We start from the raw sequence: 21,296 nt of genomic DNA, 5'->3' as shown, positions 1-21,296 counted from the left end.
TGACGGAATTACAGGCAGGCCCATTGTACCCCAGAGCCTTGAAGCTCGTGTTCGAGGAAAGGGGGAAGGAAGAAAAGGCATGACTGTAAAAAAAAAAAAAAATAGGACAGCTTACTTTAATTTTTGTAAAATTATAATATTTTGGCGTGTTAAGCATAGATTTGTTAAGATGAAGCAATCTGGAGTTTAGAGTTTTTCTTGTCAGCTTAGCTTCGATTCTAGAAACAGCAGTATTTCGCTTTGACATATTTTTATTTTATTTTTTTTGGTGTGGAGTTTCTGGAGAGCGGTACTATGTACCTGCGGAACTCCGTACAAGTACATAGCTATCTGAAGTCTTACAGGATGCTGCGAGGATGTTTAAGCTTCTAAAATAAAACTACAGGCATCTTGATATGCAGTTGGAGAACGGGTCGATCCTTTTCGTGGATCGATAAAGCGGGTAACGACCAATGAGAGGGCGCGTACTGGGAGCCAATACAAGATCGACAAGACCTACAAGACTCGACACCTCAGCTTGCACAACGATGCAACTCTGGCCCATTTGAGACATGGTGATGATATTTCCAGGGAAACCACGCCATGGTTAGCACACTTTTCGCGAGATCATGCTGGTTCTTCTCGTATTGGAAAAGATTTTGTTGAGGTTGAATGCCACTTGGAGATGAATATTTACCAAAAAGGCAAGTCTATTAGATGGGTTCTACCACGTATGCACACGAAGTTCAACGTGTCCGGTAACACGGGCCGGACCAGCGACGAGAGAGATACCGACGGGATGGTCACCACCAAATGAGGCATATGAGAGGTTTAGGAAGGGATTCCTTGTCGACATGCCTGTCAGTCAAGATGAACCACTATAGTACAGTTATAGTACTAGCAGATGACCGAGTCCGAGCACGAAGCTAGGCCGGCTGGGGGGCACTTCTCCAGCTTACTGTCCCCAAGTTTGAGTATGGGGTCCCAAGCCTCACGTCTGATGGAGTTGTGGCTGGGCTCTGCCTGCGGTTTTGAACTGACTGGCGCCTAGCCTCGAACGATTAAGCGCAAATGTGCCACAATTGGGTTCTATTAGTAGACATATGCCAATTTTTTATTTTTTTTTGCTGGATCTTGCAATTGCACTGTTCTTGCCTTTATCGGAAAGGTGTCAGCCTTGGCTGCAGGAACCGGCCAATAGAAGCGGCTTCCAGCTGTGGTGCGATTGCGCTAACTGCTTACATGCGCATCCAAAGTCGATGTACTTGTACCATGGAGGCTGAACTGAATGACCCCTGGCAGCTCTCTGCCTGTTTGCCTGCATTGTCGATGATTTCCGGGGCTCCGAAGTGGCCCTCTAGCGAAACGTTCATCCCACCTACTCGTTTATTGTTTGCAATGGCCAGGGTTGTATCCCGCCTCTGTAGTCCGAGCCCTGCAGCCATACATGTACAAGCGCTCTCCTCGTCCAAGCCCGGGGCGAAGCCTCAGTCCCAGACGCTCAGTGAACCAATATTTCTCCTGCTTGCAGACTGAGCATCGGGGCTTGGAGTTTGCATCATCGCTAAGAAGCTTGTTTGGCGGGTAGGACGGTCCTTTCTGTGCTTGTAGGAGATATTTTTTGCTCCTTGCAGCTGACGAGAGCTTCCGCCCTATACTATTCTTGCAAAGGCTGAGCGGAAATTTCTGTTGAGATCGTACCACACGCTTCGATCGCCGAGCTCCTAGTGCAGGCGAAGCCCAAGAAGGCATTCACAGACGTTGTTTACTGTCAACTTCAAAACTTATAATAACTAGTCAACAACGGCGTCTTCATACCTTTGTTTCACTCTTCACTCATCACACACACGATAACAAAAACATCAATATCAACACACAAACACAACAACAATTTCTAATATCTCACTCTCACACATCATTCTCTCCTAACTCATAATATCTTATTTTATTACACCCCACTACACACTTTCACATTTTCACAATGGAATTCTCCAACGACGGCAACTCCATTTTCCACCGCTTCCAGGCCGCCTTCGTTCACAATGGACAGGGTGAGCTTTTGTATTGCAGCGGACCTCAAAAGTCCAGAGTGCAAGAGAACTGGGGTTTGATCACACAACGACTCCCCAGCCAGACCCAGTCTTCAACAAGCACACAGTTTGGATCCACGGATCTGGACGGCAGCCTCGAGGGTTTGAGATTATATGAGATGCGCAATCTCAAGTTCAACAACACATCGGGTATCATCCTTGACAGCTCAGCTCAACAATCTACCCTCAGCACACAATTCGAGGCCTTCTTCGCCCAGTTGCTCCTCAGCCAGGCCGACTTTGCCATTCGCGACTCAGAGCTTATGAAGGCCGCCCCCAGCAGCCCTCTCGCAGTCACAGAACAGATCGTCAACCTGTTCGACAGCTTCTTGAGGTATCAGGGCAAAGATGATCAGTGGGAGGCCTGTGGACGTGCATATTTCACAGATCGCGTCCAGCACTTCACTGCCCAACAGGCTCCCATCGAGCTCTGCCTTCCCGCCTTCCCTTGCAAGTCTTCCAACACCAACAAGGTCCTCGGCAAGGCACCTGACCGTGGCGAGCAGCTCGCACTTGAGCGTCTCCACAGCTTTGTCGAGCAGGTTGAGGAGATTTACAAGCCCGGTGCCAAGCTGTGGATCATCAGCGACGGCCACGTTTTCAGCGATTGCAGTAAGTCATGCCGGAGTCACCAATGGTAATGGCCCTTTACTAACTCTTTTTCAGTTGGTGTTGACGATGCCGACGTTGACGCATATGGTGAGCAATTGAAGGAGATGAACGACGCCGTTGGCCTTCGCCGCGGCAACACTGAGCGCGTCGGTTTCAAGTCCCTCGTCGACCTCTTTGAGTTGACCGAGACCAACACCGAGATCGCTGAGCTTGCTACCGAGCTCAACATCCCTTCTATTGCCCACCACGTTCAGACTGGCCACACCGTTGAGGCCGAGCTCTCCAGACAGATCCTTATGGCCGGCTGCCAGCCCCAAGAGTCCGCAGTCAAGGCCAAGATCAAGTCGCAGAACCCTGCCATTCTCGCTCTGTACCGCGGCTTCTCCCGCTTCATGCTTGAGGACCTCGAGCTCCACCCCTTCACCCAGAAGATGACCCGCACTCAGCAGAAGAAGCTGTCCACCAAGGTGGCCTTCGAGATGATCATGGTAAGCTGAACCATCATTCTTTTACTTTCTATCACACACAGAAGCTTACAATCGACCAGCGCAACCAAGCATACTCCAACCTCGTCGAGCTCCTCTTCCCCAACTATGTTCGCTTGTCCATCCATGCACACAACAACGCTGGCCCCAAGTTTGGCATCCAGCTCTTCGACCCTGCAGTCGTCCGCGTTGTCGAGGGACTTTCCCCCGACGGTGTGCCCATGGCTTCCCGCGACCTTCTCCACATCCCCACCCCCTGGCACAACTGCGTGGTTGAGATCGAGGGCAGCCCATACCTCCTCGTCACCAAGTCCAACATACCCCAGACGGCCTTGGAGACGGGCGCCATGACCGGTGGTGTTTCCAACATCGGCGGTGCCTCATACGTCCTGCACCCGAAGAAGCTCGAGGTTGTTGTCGAGGAGGAGGAGGAGGAGGAGGAGGAGGAGGAGAAGACGGAGGCGCGGGTGGCCGTCCTCGCAAAGAGCCCGGCCATCGTCAGAGCCATGTCCTTCAAGCCCATGGCCAACGGCCTGCCAGGCTTCGACTGGGCTCGTCAGCTCCGCCAGCTCACGGCAGCGCTTCCCATCCTCGGCTGGCTTGGAGCGTTCTACCAGGGCATCGTGAAGACGTTCGCCTAATACCAACTTAATAGTTTTTTACATTCTTTTTCAACTGTATTTTTGGCGTTTTAGGAATTGTGGAAGCAAGCGTTGGGGTTTTACAAGAATTTGATGATACGACATCAGGCGTTTTATAGGTGTACTTTTCTTGTTCTTTTTATAAAGTACAATAACGTACATGATAAGCGAGTGAGACAGACAAGCGAGTGAGACAGTAAACCGCGACCGTCGCACCTTGACGCGACCGGCACCTTTTCCTCTACAATAAATCATGGAATCAGCTAGTATTGAAAGAAGGTTACAAATTGCCCTTCAAGCAATGAGAAATGACCCAAAACTTAGTGCTCGGGCCGCAGGTGCACTCTATACAGTCAGTCACGCAACATTAAGCCGGCGACTAAAGGGAATAGTCTCACGACGCGACAGCATGCCTAATTCACGGAATTTATCAGATTTAGAAGAGAAGACAATAGTTGAGTATATTCTCGACCTAGATGCGCGATCATTTCCTCCCCGGCTGAGTGGTGTGGAAGAAATGGCCAATCGACTTCTCGCAGAGCGCGACGCGCCTCCAGTTGGGAAGCGCTGGGCTTCTAATTTCGTCAAGCGACAACCACAGCTTAGGACGCGTTTCTTTCGCAAGTATGACTATAAGAGAGCTCAATGCGAAGATCCAGAGGTGATTCGTGGCTGGTTTTCGCTTGTGAAGAATACAATTGCGAAGTATGGTATTGCTGATGCTGATATCTACAACTTTGATGAGACCGGCTTTATGATGGGCGTTATTGCTTCTGGAATGGTTGTTACAAGTGCTGAAAGGCGTTCAAATACGAAGATGACACAGCCTGGCAATAGGGAATGGGTTACAGTTATCCAGGCTATTAATTCCTAAGGGGAGAGCATCCCGCCATACATTATCGTTGCAGGCTAGTATCACCTCTCAAGCTGGTATATAGAAACCTCTCTTCCGGGCGATTGGGCTATTGCAACGTCTGAAAATGGATGGACAACAAACGAGAGAGGTATTGACTGGATCAGACACTTCGACATTTATACAAAACCACGTACGTCTGGGAAATATCGCCTCCTCGTTGTTGATGGTCATGAAAGTCACCACTCCGCAGCCTTCGAGCTCTTTTGTCAAGAAAACAACATTATTACACTGTGCATGCCGGCTCACTCGTCTCATCTACTTTAACCCTTAGATGTTGGTTGTTTTCAGCCGTTAAAGAATGCCTACGGTCGGCAAATTGAGAATAAGATGCGGCGAGGCACAACCCATATCTCGAAGGAAGATTTCTTTGCAGCATTTCACGAAGCTTTTAAGCAGTCTTTTACGAGGAAAAATATCCAGGGAGGTTTCCGAGGAGCTGGACTTGTCCCTTTGAATGCAGAAAGTGTTCTCTCAAAGCTGGATGTAAAGTTCCGAACGCCAACGCCTGAGGAGGGGGTCCCTCAGACACCAGACCCTTGGATCTCTAGGACGCCGAGCAACCCAAGCGAAGCAAGATCACAGTCTACTTTTATTAAGAGTCGAATCTCACGCCACCGAAGCAGCTCTCCAGCATCAATTTATAGTGCTGTGAGTAAGCTAGCCAGAGGGACAGAAGGACTAGGGCATCGGGTAGCATTACTAGAGTCAGAGGTTCAAATCCTTCGAGAGGAGAATGCAATATTAAGTCGGCGTCGAAGGGCTAAGAAAACACGTCTACAGAAAGGAGGAAGTCTTACTATATCTACTGGAGAGGATATACAGTCGCAAAGAGAGGCAGACACGCAACTACAAGAGGAAACGCGACGGAGTAGTGGTCGCAAAGTGAGGTCTGAGACGACTCATCGTCGGTGTGGCGTATGCGGGAATACAGGCCACAACGCGAGAACATGTCAATTTATTGAGGAAACATCCGAAGAACAGGAATCCGAGTAGTATTAATCAATCTAAGATTTCTTGTTATAGATTTCGATATTATTGTCGCGAAGGTCTGGTTTACTGTCTCACTCGCTTGTCTGTCTCACTCGCTTATCATGTACGTTAATCTTAGTAGATTAAATAGATAAGTGATAAACAGACACACACACACACATATACAAAAGAGCTATCCATACCTTGCCGGCACTACCCTGCCACTTGGCCCCATCCACGTGTAATGTTACCCTACTTTTTTTTGTCCCAAGAATCCCGGCGTTGCGGTTGAGCAAGTTCCATTTCCCAATCGGGCAACTTTTGCTCTCGGGGATCGAAAAACTTGCTCATATGGGCGCGCGCCAAGCCCCATCCCTCGCTCCGAAAACCACAAAGCAAAACCGCCGTAAATTACACGGGGGATCAATCAGCGGGCCGGTCCATTTCCAACTCGAATGCTCTTTGGTCGGAAATCTCCCCTCCCAGTCATCGGTGTTGGCACAGCAGGGAAAAAAGCCCGCTGACCTACCCTCTCAACCCTTACCCCGCGGTGAGATGGGTTTGGTGCCGTGGCAATTTACTTTTTGAACAAAAGGATCCTACCTTATGAGGTGTCTGCCTGCGCACGTAAGGGATGCCCTCGCGCCGCAACGCCGGCTTGCAAGGTCCGGGGAGAAATAAAGGACGTGCCGGCGCGGCTGGGACGAGTCAAGAATAAGAAGCTCGTTGTTTCCCGCATTCCCACTCGGCGATCTACGTCGTTGTTCGTTGTCATCGCCCGTCGTCGTCGTCTTTAAGTCGCTACTCCGCCGGGTCCGAGCTCACGTAGTATATACAAAAGATGCGGTTCCACGCTGATGCTTCCCCACGGGGGTTGTTCGTTACGGTCAGCTTACTCCTCGCTTGTTTCGCGACCATGACGCACGCGCAGGAGGGTAAGGTCCAAGCGTGTAAGTCAAACCCTACAATGCATCCTTTTTTTCTCTGCATAGTGTAGACGAACCGTTACTGACCGGGCTTGAAAGGCATCCCGCGCCCGTCGACAACGACGAGTGTCCCCGCCGCGCCGTCGGCGCCGGCTTCCGTGCCCAAGAACTTTGGCATGCTCATTTTCCGCGCCTACGAGATGCTTGACGTCTTCGGGCCCCTTGACGCCCTCGGTGTTCTCGCGAGAATGTACCAGCTAAACCTGTACCTCATCTCCAACACGATGGACCCCGTGACAGTCGAGCCGACCTCGCCGGCCATGAACTCCAAGAACTCGAGCTTCGTAGGTTTCCCCCTCTGCTGTTCAGACGTCCCCTGATTAAAAGACCGCTTACTCCGGAACCTTACCCTCCGGGACCAAAGTGATGGACCGAAATGCTGACGCTTTACAAAAAAAATAAAAAGTTCCCCGTGCTCCTCCCAACACACACCTACGCCACCGCGCCAAAGGACATTGAAGTGCTCATGATCCCAGGCGGCCTCTGGACGCGGTCGCCGAACCTCAACGACACCATCGCGTACGTGCGCGAGTCGTACCCGAACCTAAAGTACCTCATCAGCATCTGCACGGGGGCCTCCATCGCCGCGCGCGCAGGGGTCCTCGACGGCCGCCGCGCGACGACGAACAAGGCGTCGTGGGCGAGCACCATCGTCCACGGGCCGAACGTGACCTGGGTGCCCAAGGCGAGGTGGGTCGTCGACGGCAACGTGTGGTCCTCGTCCGGCGTGTCGGCGGGCATCGACGCCACGCTGGCCTTCATCAGCGAGGTGTACGGCAAGAACAACGCCACGTACATTGCGGATATGATGGAGTACGACTGGCACACCGACTCGTCGTGGGATCCGTTTTCGGAGAAGTTTAACGTGACGGGGGCTGGGGCTGCGTGATTATGCTGATGTTGTGGTGCCGTTTGGCGGGTTTGGACATTTCGGTTGTTTTATTGACGGATTTGAAGTTGGATGAACGGAGTAGTGCAAACTAGCCTTTGTTGTAAGGCCAGCAGGTTGCCAAAACCGAGTTGACGGCGACTTGTGCGGATTGTTGGTTTAAGCGTGTTTTGTTAGATGCCGCTTGGTTTTGGGAGTTATGCAGCCGCACGCCAAGATGAAATGTTGATTCGCACGTTTACCTTGGGTCAGAATAGATATTTAGAGGCCCATCTTACATGGACTAGATATATGTCTTTAATGCCAGGGAGGAGGAGACGTCGAGTATGTTGAAACATTCGTGGAACAGTGTGAACCCTGGTCTAGCCAACCTGACGTTGACTTTGAAATTTGTTTCAAGCGGTAAACGTTCGGTTGAAAGTATTTTGTAGAATTGCTACTCTTGTATTTCTTTCATCGCATGTTTTGAATTGTTCGTTTGAAGTTGGCTTGCGGGGAAAGTCGAGCTAAAGAGAGAATGAGTTACATGGGTATAGTGCAATCTCACTTCTATCAAAATAGTGACAATATAATCCTCAGAAGAGAAACAATACAAAGAGTGCACTCATCGCCTATTTTGACACACATAATTTTGATAGTGTAGTGTGAGTGGCTGTTTTTGTTGCGATAGTTGGAATACGGAGTCGTGTGGCACTTCCAGCCACACGCCCGCCAGGCTGAGAGGCCCAAGCCTCCCAGACCCACGTGACAGGCCAAGGGGGAATATCCCCACCTTCTAGTCAACAATACTACTTTCAACTATTATAAACCATCGATTAGAACTAATTTACTATTATTTGTTATTAACGAACGGAATTCCGTTTCACCCCCTATAAAACCTATACTAATTAATAGTAAACCTTATAGTTGCTATTAATTTAGTTAACTTTATAATTACTACTCTACTACGGACAAACCGTAGATTAGCAAGGTTAATACTAGAAGAGACGACTTCTTAAACTAGATACCTAAGCCTAGGTAAAAGTAGGGATTTCGTACTAACGAGAGAAGAAGCGAGAGTAACTAAGATCTATGGAAACTAGTAAAAGAAAGCTTCTTTTCCTCGAATCTACTAGCAATCCGATTATTTAAGTAACCTAAGGACTGCTATGCTTACCTTAGGCAGGATAAGGTTAATCGTAGCTAATTATCGCTAGCAAAAGCGTTCTATTACGCGTTTTCAATTACTAAAAGAAGAAACCTACCGAATCGATAGTCTTCTAACCTCTTTACGCTATAAAGGCGAAGATTCATAAATCCTATAAGGGATAACAACTTCCCTAACTATAACTATCCCCCACGCGCAGTGCTAATTACGAGGCGCTTACTAGTTTCTTAATAAATCCCTAGACAAAGTACTAACCGCAAGACGCCTGCTATAAAAGACCTCCCTACTAGTAGAAGAAGAATACGCCGAAAGGCAAGCAGAGACTACTAGCAGTAATCCGCCTATATAGCTATACGTATACGCCTCCGAGGCTACGGCTTAGGAGAAACGTACGTAGTTATAAGCGTTATAAAGCTAACTATCTACTAGATTCTAAACTTTCTAATAGTAAGGAGCAAAGCCTAAAGCAAGAAAGAAAGATTTACGAAAGAATCTACGGTAGAACTCTCTCCTTACTAATTCGAGACCTATATATACCCTTATACCCCTCGAGAATATTAGCAAGAACGGCGCTAACGGAAATAAATAACGAACCGACGAAAATCCCCGATTTTACGATTCTTTCCTTTTAGAATTATAATATCCCGAATCGTCTTTTAACTCCTACTTCTAGGCCTATATCTTATACTAATCGTAGCTAACGCTATTAAGGATTAGAATTTAAGATTCTAAATAGAAGTAATCCTTTTATACTATTAGAATAAAGCGAAATTTACGAGAAGGATCGCCTACGAGCAGCGTTACTACTAAAAGCTAATTAATAGTCCCTATCTTATAAAGAATCGAAAATATAATCGATCTAGTAGTATAAGGCAATTAGGCAATCGACCTTATAAACGCTAGCCTATAGTAACTAGGTTTCTATATAGGTTTCCTACTTAAGACCTATGAGAAGAGGAATCTTATAGGCTTTAAGCTATAGAACAAAGTTTCTCCCGATTTCGCCGACTAGTTAGAAGAAGACTTCTAAAACATACCTCCCTTAATCCTACGATTCTTTAAAGACTATTTAATCGGTAACGGCGTCTATGTCGAAATAGATGGTAAAAAAATCTCGAAAAACGTGGTATTAGCTTTTAAAAAGGAAGAATTCTACTACTGGTTACCTTAAGAACTCGAACAAGGCGTTAAGAGATATCGCAACTTAAAGGCTTTGATAAAAGACCCCGAATTCTACGAAGAGATTACGAGACTAGCAATAGTAGCTAATAGTATAGGAGGAAGAGTCGAACTAACCTTATAGCTACCTTCTTTATAAGAATAATAATAGTAGTAACTACCGTATCGACTGCTATATCCTACGGTCTTTTTGTTAATAGACTTCTAACTATACGAGTTAATAGACCGTATCGGAAAGCAATTAATAGAATTCGCGAAACTATACCCCGACGATATAAAATATAGCAGCGATATATACGATATACTCGAAAAGAAGATGCTAGTATTCGTAGATTACTATAGAATGCTAGGAATTTACACCTCCTAATATAACAAAGTACTTCCCCTAATACTAAAAGGAATAGCTAAAACCTACTTTTACGCCTCGATTAAAGTAATTAACCTATAGCCTAACTTTGAGACTATAATTAACTAATTAAAATCATACTTCGAGACTAGGGAAAGGCAATAAGCATACGTTACGTAGTAGAATATAACTACTCTTCCCTAAATCATTCGCAATAACCTTAGAAAGACTAAATTGGAGTATTTTAACATACTATATAACAAATTAAGCAAGATTTAGCCTGGTTTGCTATAACAGGATTATAACGACCGATCCCTTTATACCTAACTTCTATACGCTTATAAAGATATTCTAGAGTATGTAATAGCGTTATTTATACCGGCTAAGACGTACGAAGAACTTTATAGCTAATTAATCTCGTCGATCGAGACAGCTACCTGTCTTAACTAATAATAATTTAACATAGTAGCTAACCTACTAAAGCAGTACTAGACCGACAGAACTTTTAACGGTCGAGGGCGTTATTTACGATATAGTCGTTTATTACGAAGTCGATCATTACGAAGAAGAAGCCGTAATAAACCCTTATTACTACTAATACCTAAGAAGTACTACGTATATAAAAAACCTAACTACTAGTCAACTAAACATACTATAGAAAAGAGACGAAAAGCATACGAGAAGTTTAAAACTACCTAATATGCCTAGGATACGTTACTTCCAGCATATAGCTAATTTCTCGTCTAATACAAGGGTTTCGACAGGTTAGACCTATAACCTACTACTAAAAACCCCTAGCAATACTACTACGTAACCGAATAAACTAGTAAAAGTAACGAAGAAGAAGAGACCGGTAGCGATAGTCAATTCTAGGTTACCGCCTATTTCACTATAATAGCAATTAACGGTAACAAGATCGCTACGATCTTAGCAGACTAGTTAACCCGCTATGCTATTACGAAAGAAGACTTCTTTCGCAACTAATTAGAACCGAAAAAGCTACCTTCGCAATTTATACTCGAGGGATGCTACTCTGCTTAGAACTTCTAAGGGATTATACCCGACTCGGGCGTAGCAGGATTCTCAACCGCTAGCTACCTATAATTCGTAGCCTTATAACAAATTTACAAAGGAATTACGTTAAATACCAAGGCGGCTAGTAGCGTTATAGTGAAATTCGGCGATAGGATACTACTAGAGTCTATAGGGACTACTAAAGTACTAACGCCGTTTAGAAGCATTAAATTTTACGTTATTAAGACTAATACTCCCTTCCTTATATGCCTAGGAGATATAGACCGATTAAAGGTCTACTTTAATAACGTTACGAATACCCTTATCTAAGGAAATAAGGTTATACCTATTATTTATAAATAAAGCTACCTATAGTTATTACTTGATAAGGAGAAACTACTTGCCTAGAACTACCTTATAGACGCTAAATTACAACGGGTTTACTATCGCTTCGGATACCTATCTATTTAACGATTATACAAGGTGCTTTAGAAGGCCGGCTACCTAGTTAAAATTACGGCAATTAAGCAACTATCGAAAGTCTGCTATCGATACTAAATATACGTACTAGCGCTATTACGGTTTAAATTCACGTTACGAAACGATTACGAATTTAACTATAAGGTTATCGCCGACATAATATACCTTAAGGGTAATAGACCGGTCTTCTACGTCGTCGATACCGCTACGGCGTTTAACGCCGCCCGGTTCCTTAAGGATATTTCTACGAAAGCCACTTAGGAAGCCTTACGCCTCTGCTAGATAGATATATATCAAGGACCCCTAGACTAGCTAGTTACCGACGCTAGAACAAACTTCCGCTTAATAGAATTCCGAAACGTAGCGAGAGGAATAGCAATTAAAATCAAGGAAATTCCTATAGAAGCCTATAACAGTATTAGGAAAGTTAAACAATACTATACACCTCTAAGGAAGGCGTACAAAATTATCAAAGCAGAAGACTTAATAATTACGCTAGAATCAATACTTTAAACAGTAGTTAAAGCAGTTAACAATACTACTAGCCTAAACGGAATAGTGCTAATACTCTTAGTATTCGGCTTATACCTACGAATTACCGACGATTCGCTACTATCTCCTAAAGTTATAAGGTAGGCGAAAGCGATTAAGAAGGCGATAAGCAAAGTATACGAACTTTACGCAAGGCGATAGGTAGCAGAAGCTATCGCTACCCGTAATAACCTTAATATAAGGCTAATTGTTAATTTACTACTATAGTCGTAAGTATAAGTATAACGCGAAAAGAAAGGCTAGACTAGACTGTTTACTTTAGTAGCTATAAACGGCGAAACCTATACTATCGATACGCTACGTAGTCCGAAGACCTTCCGGTCTACCGTAGTCAAACTATATTACGAAGATCCCGATCAACTACTTAATTCCATCGCCGCGCTAGAAGAAGAAGAACCCGAAGCTAAGATACCGTAGTAGGAAGTAGTACGCGACGAGATTATCGTCGCTGGCGGAGGTAGTAAACCGGACGAACCGCAAGAGGTACCGGAGCTACCGAGAAGACGCCTAGGCAGACCCTAGAAAAGACTACTACTAATCGCCTACTTTATAAAGGAATTTAACGATAACCCGGATTATTAATAAATATTCCTATCGATTAAGGAGTAAGTAGACGAAGAATTAGTAATCAAACTACGACGAGAAGGTATTATTACTATAGGTTTTATAAGGGGTAAAACGGAATTCCGTTTGTTAATAATAAATAATAGTAAATTAGTTCTAATCGATAGTTTATAATAGTTGAAAGTAGTATTATTGACTAGAAGGTAGGGATATTCCCCCTTAGCCTGTTACGTAGGTCTAAGAGGCTTAGGCTTCTCAGCCTGGCAGGCGTATAGCTAGAAGTACTACACAACTCCGTATTCCAACTATCGCAATACTAGAAACTTTCTTTTTATGGTGTTGAAGCGGTTGGAATACGTTGTCCCTATATAGTTCCGTCTCCTCGTCAATTCGGCTTCCTATCCTTACTTTCTCCCGTAGTTACGGTCTTGTTACCTATCCCTCTATACGTATCGTTATCGTATTGCTATTAACGAATCTCTCGAAGGCTCGATTTAGTTTGCTCTTCGTAAAGGCATTAGTAGGGTTGTCTTCGCCGTTAATCTAACGAATTTCTTATAGTTCTCGTCTTTTATACGATTATCTCAACGCTATAATATCGATCATAAGTCGCTTTTCTTTAGTAATACCTAGCTTTACGAGACACTCGTATAGCAAATAAGAATCGGTATAGATAACTATCTAAATCGTTAGTAGGTTAAGGTAGTTAGTAATTATCGCTAGGGTTATAGCAAGGGCGTAGGCTATATCGACGCTAGCAACCATCCCGTAGATCTCTAACGCTAATACGCTACGAGTAACTTGTTTACTCTTCGTAAAGCTATAATAAACAAGGTTACCGTAAATCGTAAATTCTCCGTTATTACTATTAGAAGAAGTATCGTTAGCTAGGATAATCAGAAACCCTAATTAAGAGGAGAAGTCGTAGTTATTAGCAAACGACTTGTTAACGAAAACGAATAGCTTAGCTATTATAAGGTCGAGTAGGATAAACGTTATTCCTCGGTTAAGCGATTCTATTTACTATCGAATCCGTTAATTTAATGCTTTTATCGCTTCTAGCAAGGGGTCTTAGTGTTAGGCAGTAGTAGATAAATCAAAACAGGCCTCGGGTTAGCAAATCAACGCGATATACGCCCCTCTGGCGCGTTGTTTGATATATTGCTATTTTAGGTTAGGTTTAGTAGTCTTAATATATCGTAACTTCTTAGCTTATTTCTTTTGCCTTAAATTAATCGAATTATCGGTTAACAGCGCGACTATCCCTCTATTAAATTAGAAGGGTTTGTTAATTATAAGGATATTCTTCGCTTTTACTATAAAAGCTGCTTTTTCTAACTATTCGTCTTCTAATTATAAGAACGCCTTGTCTAACAAACCGAGGGTATCGTTGGTTTATATACCGATATAGCCAAAGTATAGATTTTTGGTAGATAAGATTAATAAGCATAGATTGTACGAAGAAGTAACTATCTAGAAATTCTCTCTATAATGCTTATAATACGTTACCTACTAGTAGGTTCTAGCTTCTGCGATTCCGTATAAAGGCTTTACAACCTCTATAATAGTCTCTTTTAGGTACTAGTCTTAAATTTGCTTCGGTAGGTAGGCGAGAATAGTACGATTAAGCCTTATAGAGGATTAAACGTAGGCTTATATAATATCTCGAAGCCATAGTTATTTCCCTTCTCGTAGGAGTAACGGGGTAATTAATAGAATTAGCCGTTAACTCGCCTACTAAATCGTTAGCGATTAGGTTAATATAGCCTTCTTGCTATCGTTAGCATAACCCTATATTACAAGTCTCGATTTCTCATAAAGTTCGGTTATTTTACCCTTAACTTCGTAGACGATACAAGATCGGAAGATTCGTACGTTCTAATACCTTCTCTTATTAAACTAGGTAAATTTAAATACTCCTCTAGCGATAAGGCTATTAATCTCTTATTTAGTTAACTATTCGAACGGTTCGCCTAGTATAGTAATAATACTTTCTCGTCGTAGTTTGATTACTAATTCTTCGTCTACTTACTCCTTAATCGATAGGAATATTTATTAATAATCCGGGTTATCGTTAAATTCCTTTATAAAGTAGGCGATTAGTAGTAGTCTCTTCCGGGGTCTGCCTAGGCGTCTTCTCGGTGGCTCCGGTGCCTCTTGCGGTTCGTCCGGTTTACTGCCTCCGCCGGCGACGATAATCTCGTCGCGTACTACTTCCTAGGGATCTTTATAGTATAGTTTGACTACGGTAGACCAGAAGGTCTTCAGACTACGTAGCGTATCGACAATATAAGTTTCGCTGTTTATAACTGCTAAAGTAAACGGTCCGGTCCAGCCCTTCTTTTCGCGCTATACTTGTACTTACGACCGTAGTAGTAAATTAACAATTAACCCTATATCAAGGCTATTATAAGTAGTAATAGCTTCTGCTACCTATCGCCTTATATAAAGTTCGTATACTTCGCTTGTCGCCTTCTTAATCGCTTTCGCCCGCCTTATAACTTCGGGAGATAGCAACGAATCGTTAGTAATTTGTAAGTATAAGCCGAATACTAAGAGTATTAATACTATTCCGTTTAGGCTAGCAGTATCGTTAACTGTCGAATTGAGGGTTCAGAACGATGTATATTCCGTTATGTGTGTAACTGTCTAAGGGCCCTTCAGGGGCGCGTAGGGAAGGGGGTATGCCACCCCCTGACCCGGGGCTCGGCGCTCGGAAATAGTGTTCTGCCGAGCGTTGCCGAAGCCTCGCGTAGCGCGCTCAATCTGACACACCCCCTCAGGGGAGCGCCGAATCGGGGCTTCCCTGCCCTCGAGTCGCCCTCTCCCCCTCGTATTTAGATTACACTGCGTTCAGAGCTCTTCTTTCGCTCATCCCTCGGCTGGTAGGCTTTCTACTGCGCTGTCTCCTCTCCTTCTGCTAAGAGGACGTTTTATACGTACAACTCGCGTACCACAGCAAGTCACGAGCTTCCCGTGGCACTCGGAGCGCGCTTCTCGTGGTCTTCGACCGCCCAGACGTCTTCCTGCGCGGCTCTCTTGGCCCACGCTTCTTCGTCTTCTTCTAATTCGCGTCTCCGATTCCGCTTCAGGAGCTCTGCCTGTTCGCTCATACGGACCTGCTTCCGGAACTCGCGGAACTGTGGGAGCGCGAGACTCTTCGTCAGACCGTCTGCCATAAGCTCTGACGACGGTGTGTATGCCACGGATACGCGCTTCGCTGCGACCTCTTGTCGTAGCCAGTGGTTGTGAATATCCACGTGCCGTAAGCGCGTCTGAAGGGTCACTAGATCCGTTGTCACCAGTCGAACGGTCTGTAAGTTGTCGCATTGGATCTGAATCGTGGGTACGCTGCGCTTTTCTGCGGGAAACGTCGCTTCCGGCGCTTCTTCTGTTGGAAGGTGTACGTTTAGCGCGGAGATCAGGCGGCTTGCAAATAGCGCTTCCTTTGCTGCTTGCGAGAGGGATAGCAGCTCAGCTTCCGTCGTAGATGTGGTGACCGTGGCCTGTTTGTTAGCGCGCCACGCAACGAGCCCGCCGAATAGCTTCATAGCGAGCGCCTGAGAGCTCTTCCGATCCAGGGAGTTGTCTGCGAAGCTGGCATCTGACGCCACGATAAGCGTGTCTTCCTCGCTGCCGGGTTCGCAGCCGTATTCGAGGCAGAGGTAGCGGGTGGAATAGAGGTAGGCGAGCGCTCTGTCCGCTGCGCGTTGGTGTTTCGGCCCGGGATTCTGGTTGAAGCGCGCGAGACGGCTTGCCGCGAACGCGACGTCGGGTCTCGTCATTATTGCGGCGTATAGGAGAGTCCCGACCTTCTTCTGGTACTGGTTGACTTCCCACGCGCTGGCCTCTCCTTCGTAGGGTAGAAGCTCCTCCAGGACCATAGGAGTGTACGAGCGCGCTTCAGAACCGTCTTCTAACGCGTTAGCTGTGGGTGGAAGCAGCCGCCTCACCTTCTCGGCGTAAACTGCCTGCGAGAGCCATAATCGGCGTGTGGCTCGGTCTCGTATGACCTCGATTCCTAAAAACCACTGGAGGTCTCCGCCTCCTTCGAAGTGGTAGCGCTTCTGTAGCTCAGAGACCTCCCGCAGCGCTGCCTCCTTGCGCGCGCGGGGAAACGCCAGTACGCAGTCGTCCACGTAGAAGAAGAACATGACTTCGCCTTTTTGCCAGCAGCAATTCTCGCCTGCCACGCGTTCGAATCCACGTTCTACGAGTCCCTTTTCTAAGTAGCGTTGCCACAGGAGAGGGGAACGTCGTAGGCCGTATAGCGCCTTTCTCAATCGCAGGATTCTTCCTGGAACGCGGTAGCCCGGCGGAAGCTCCATATAGACGGTCTCGTCTAGATCCGCGTGGACGAAGGCGTTTACCGCATCGTATTGTAGTAATTCTAGGTCAAAGCGCGCGGCAACGGCCATCAGAACTCGGAACGACATACCTGCGAGCGTCGCGGCGTACGTCTCCCGCGCGTCTCTTGCTTGCTGGTCTCCTCGAATAACCAGGCGTGCCTTGAATTTGGCTAATCGCCCGTGCTTATCAAGCTTGTAAGTGTATACCCAGTGGCATCCGAGGACCTGGTAGCCGCGCGAGGCGCTTCTTGCGACCTCTTCCCACGAGCGGGACTCCTTGTGCCCGTCTAGGTGGCTTCTTTCAGCGCGCAGGAACTCCTCCCGGAAAGGGTGACGTTGCAACTGATCGTGAGACGTTGGCAAAGGGGCCAGATCCCTCCAGTAGGCGCCTTTCTTTCGGCCTTGCGCTTCCACGCGGGAGCGGAGCTCGGTCGGCGCCAACGCAGTCACCACATCCCGGTTACCGCGCGCTCTGAGATCCTTCGTCTCTTCTGCGAGCGTCTGGCTCCGGTCTCTGTGGGAGCTGGGCTCACTTGTCTCAAACGCTTCTACCACGGAGCAACCTTCCTGGGATTCACTTGCCTCTTGCTGACCTGTAACTTGGTCTTCCAAAGGGCCTTCATCCGCGCCGTCATTCCCGGATTTCACGGTGAAGGTTGCCTCGGAAACCCTCTCAGGGGCGCGCGGCTGGCCAGGCACAACGCGATCCCTTCGTGGGCCGTCTTGACGTCTAGGGTTTTGTTTGTGAAGCGTCGTTCCAGCTAGAAAAGCGGCTTTGTACGACGTCCGTGGTGTGACCTTCTTATAGATGGGCTTCGTAGCGGGGATATCCCGCGTATGCTCTTCTCCCCACCCCCTCACGTCGAGCTCGGTGAGCACCGCGAGAAAGGATGTGGGAGGCGACGCCTCCGGCGTCGGAAAGGGCTCAAACCGCGCTCCCGTGTATTGCCCTTCCACTTGCTTAGGCGCGTCCGCTTCAGCGTTATGGTGCCCGAGCGCTTCTGCTGCTTCCAGGGCAGGCTCACCGGGATCGGCGTGCTCTGAGACTTCTTCTGCTTCTTCGTCAGCGCTTTGTATATAGTTTTCTGAGCCCGTGGTCTGTCTGATCAGCTCCTCTATGCGCTGCTGAATCGCCTGCAGGTCGAGGTGGTTGATTTCTCCCACTAGGGACCTGACGTTGCCGTCGAAGTGGCATTTCTCGTTAAACACCACATCGCGCGTGGTAAATACTTCACTACGCAGGGGATTCCATATCCGGAACGAGTTGCTTGATGTGTAGCCGACTAGGTAGCCTATCCAGGCACGCGGAGCGAGTTTCTGGCGCCTGTTGCGCTTTCCTGACAGTGTGGTGAACCACGAGGGGTCGTTGAATACATGGATCGTTGATCCAGAGTCCAGGATCGCCGATCTGAAGAGCTCGTATGTCTCCGGAGCGGTGTGGAAGGCACTCGGGACGGTCCCCTTGCTTCGGCCATATAGTCAGTGTTCTTCTTTCGCTGGTTCTCTTACCTTCCTGACACGGTTTGCGAGCGTTTCGTCTTTTCTCATCCGCTCGTCGAGGTTCGCGAGAAGCTCTCTACTCGGCTCGTACCACTCAGGGCGCTCCCGTTCGTTGACGAGCCAGCACTTCGAGAGCGGGTGAGGTTTCAGGCACGCAGGGCACAGCCGGTTGCCCTCGCTCTCCCCATCGCTTCTCTTCCGCGACCGGTCTCTGCGAGCTCCTCCTCTGGAGCGCGTGTTTCCTCGAGATCCCCGGCTGCTTCTCATTAGTACCGTTAGGCGCGCGGGGGAAGTTCGTTCCCCTTCCTCTTCGTTTCTTGAAGTGGCTTCTGTGGTAGGACCAAACGCTCCGCGTCCGGCCTGCTTCTTCGGGTTGTGTTGAGAGGTTGTTTGTAGGAACCGCCGCGCGTCTGACAGGACTTCTCCAACGCTCAGTTTCTCGCTTTCGACGCGTTCGTCCTTGACGGTCTGGTATGAGAAGATCCATGTATCGGCGTAGCTGTGGCTCACGGCGTAGGTGAATTCCGGGAACCATATACTGGGGAGCTCGGTACCCGGGACGCCCGCCGCTGCTGCTTCGTGGATTGATTCTTCCCACTTCGTAAGCCACTCTTCCAGCTCTTTCTTCGTTGCGAGTCGCTTCCGCTCCGGTATCTGGAGCGCTCTCTTATATGCTTCGCTCGCGGCGGTGCGTCTCTCACGAGTGGTTATCCCTACGCGTTCCTTCAACGCGTAGACCCAGCGGTCCAGTGCGCGGTCCGCGGTACAGCAGCTCTTGAGGAGAGAGGTGCTGACTGTATCTCGGACCCAGTCTTCGAGCACGCGAATCCCTTTCAGGAACGCTTCATGGGTCTTGGAGCGCTCCATATATTCAGACCGACGTTCCTTATACAGGGCGAGATTGGCTGCCGAGAGCTCCTCCAGCGCTTGTGCGCGCGTTTCGTAGTCGGCGTCTTCGTTTAGCACTTCGGCTTTGCCGGTCTTAGGGTGATCGTATATTTCGGGGCGCTTCGGCCGCTCCATCCGCCGCTCGAGACGCGTTTGTCCCGTGTTTAAGGCGCCTGGGCGCTGGGGATCGATATATCGCCAGAGGTCGTAGGACTTGGCCTTCGACTGCAGCTGGTCGATCCATAGGATCCAGTCGGCAGGGGTATTCAGGGTGATTTTCGCGCTTGAGGAGGACATTTCGACGATAGGGGTTCAATTGGGCGCGTAGAAAGGGCTTTCGTATGCGTAGAATAGATGGCTGGCGGCGTTTAACGTAAACGCAGCACGTATCAGACTGTTAATTGTCGAATTGAGGGTTCAGAACGATGTATATTCCGTTATGTGTGTAACTGTCTAAGGGCCCTTCAGGGGCGCGTAGGGAAGGGGGTATGCCACCCCCTGACCCGGGGCTCGGCGCTCGGAAATAGTGTTCTGCCGAGCGTTGCCGAAGCCTCGCGTAGCGCGCTCAATCTGACATTAACTACTTTAACTACTATTTAAAATACTAATTCTAGCGTAATTATTAAGTCTTCTACTTTAATAATTTCGTACGCCTTCCTTAGAGATATATAGTATCGTTTAACTTTCCTAATACTGTTATAGGCTTCTATAGGAATTTCCTTGATTTTAATTGCTATTCCTTTCGCTGCGTTTCGGAATTCTATTAAGCAGAAGTTTATTCTAGCGTCGGTAACTAGCTAGTCTAGGGGTCCCTAATACATATCTATCTAGCAGAAGCGTAAGGCTTCCTAAGTAGCTTTCGTAGAAATATCCTTAAGGAACTAGGCGGCGTTAAACGCCGTAGCAGTATCGACAACGTAGAAGACCGGTCTATTACCCTTAAGGTATATTATGTCGGCGATAACCTTATAGTTAAATTCGTAATCGTTTCGTAACGTGAATTTAAACCGTAATAGCGCTAGTACGTATATTTAGTATCGATAGCAGACTTTCGATAGTTGCTTAATTGCCGTAATTTTAACTAGGTAGCCGGCCTTCTAAAGCACCTTGTATAATCGTTAAACAGATAGGTATCCGAAGCAACGGTAAACCCGTCGCAATTTAGCGTTTATAAGGTAGTTCTAAGCAAGTAGTTTCTCCTTATTAAGTAATAACTATAAGTAGCCTTATTTGTAAATAATAAGTATAACCTTATTTCCTTAGATAAAGGTATTCGTAACGTTATTAAAGTAGACCTTCAATCGGTCTATATCTCCTAGGCATATAAGGAAGGGAGTATTAGTCTTAATAACGTAAAATTTAACGCTTCTAAACGGCGTTAGCACTTTAGTAGTCCCTATAAGCTTTAATAATATCCTATCGCCGAATTTCACTATAACGCCGCCAGCCGCCTTAGTATTTAATATAATTCCTTCGTAAATTTATTATAAGGCTACGAATTATAGGTAGCTAGCGGTTAAGAATCCTACTATACCCGAGTCAGGCATAATCCCTTAAAAGTTCTAGGCAGAATAGCATCCCTCGAGTATAAATTGCAAAGGTAGCTCTTTCGGTTCTAGTTAGTTACGGAAGAGGTCTTTTTTTGTAATAGCATAGTAGGTTAACTAGTCTACTAGGATCGTAGCGATCCTATTACCGTTAATTACTATT

At 46.9% G+C, this 21,296-nt stretch overlaps 5 protein-coding genes across 5 annotated transcripts; 4 read left to right on the top strand and 1 right to left on the bottom strand.

Moving 5' to 3' along the window:
• Nucleotides 1–1,960: 1,960 nt before the first annotated feature.
• On the top strand, nucleotides 1,961–3,807 carry CTRU02_201821 (pyoverdine dityrosine biosynthesis protein; the record flags this gene model as incomplete). Its single annotated transcript, XM_036725175.1, has 3 exons — nucleotides 1,961–2,681; nucleotides 2,736–3,169; nucleotides 3,229–3,807. The coding sequence occupies 3 exons, from the start codon at nucleotides 1,961–1,963 to the stop codon at nucleotides 3,805–3,807; spliced, it is 1,734 nt and encodes a 577-aa protein (XP_036582853.1).
• A 253-nt stretch (nucleotides 3,808–4,060) lies between these two features.
• Nucleotides 4,061–4,681, top strand: CTRU02_201820 (transposase; the record flags this gene model as incomplete). Its single annotated transcript, XM_070203935.1, has 1 exon — nucleotides 4,061–4,681. One exon carries the CDS (start codon nucleotides 4,061–4,063, stop codon nucleotides 4,679–4,681), a length of 621 nt encoding a protein of 206 aa, XP_070062517.1.
• A 369-nt stretch (nucleotides 4,682–5,050) lies between these two features.
• On the top strand, nucleotides 5,051–5,716 carry CTRU02_201819 (transposase; the record flags this gene model as incomplete). Its single annotated transcript, XM_070203934.1, has 1 exon — nucleotides 5,051–5,716. The coding sequence occupies one exon, from the start codon at nucleotides 5,051–5,053 to the stop codon at nucleotides 5,714–5,716; it is 666 nt and encodes a 221-aa protein (XP_070062516.1).
• An 817-nt stretch (nucleotides 5,717–6,533) lies between these two features.
• On the top strand, nucleotides 6,534–7,567 carry CTRU02_201818 (dj-1 family protein; the record flags this gene model as incomplete). Its single annotated transcript, XM_036725174.1, has 3 exons — nucleotides 6,534–6,642; nucleotides 6,718–6,962; nucleotides 7,085–7,567. The coding sequence occupies 3 exons, from the start codon at nucleotides 6,534–6,536 to the stop codon at nucleotides 7,565–7,567; spliced, it is 837 nt and encodes a 278-aa protein (XP_036582852.1).
• Nucleotides 7,568–18,677: 11,110 nt separating this feature from the next.
• On the bottom strand, nucleotides 18,678–19,565 carry CTRU02_201817 (gag protein; the record flags this gene model as incomplete). Its single annotated transcript, XM_070203933.1, has 1 exon — nucleotides 18,678–19,565. One exon carries the CDS (start codon nucleotides 19,563–19,565, stop codon nucleotides 18,678–18,680), a length of 888 nt encoding a protein of 295 aa, XP_070062515.1.
• Nucleotides 19,566–21,296: the final 1,731 nt, after the last annotated feature.

The sequence above is a fragment of the Colletotrichum truncatum genome, assembly GCF_014235925.2.
Source record: "Colletotrichum truncatum strain CMES1059 chromosome Unknown Contig_0001, whole genome shotgun sequence".
Taxonomy (NCBI): domain Eukaryota; kingdom Fungi; phylum Ascomycota; class Sordariomycetes; order Glomerellales; family Glomerellaceae; genus Colletotrichum; species Colletotrichum truncatum.
This window is presented reverse-complemented; position numbering and strand designations above follow the sequence as displayed.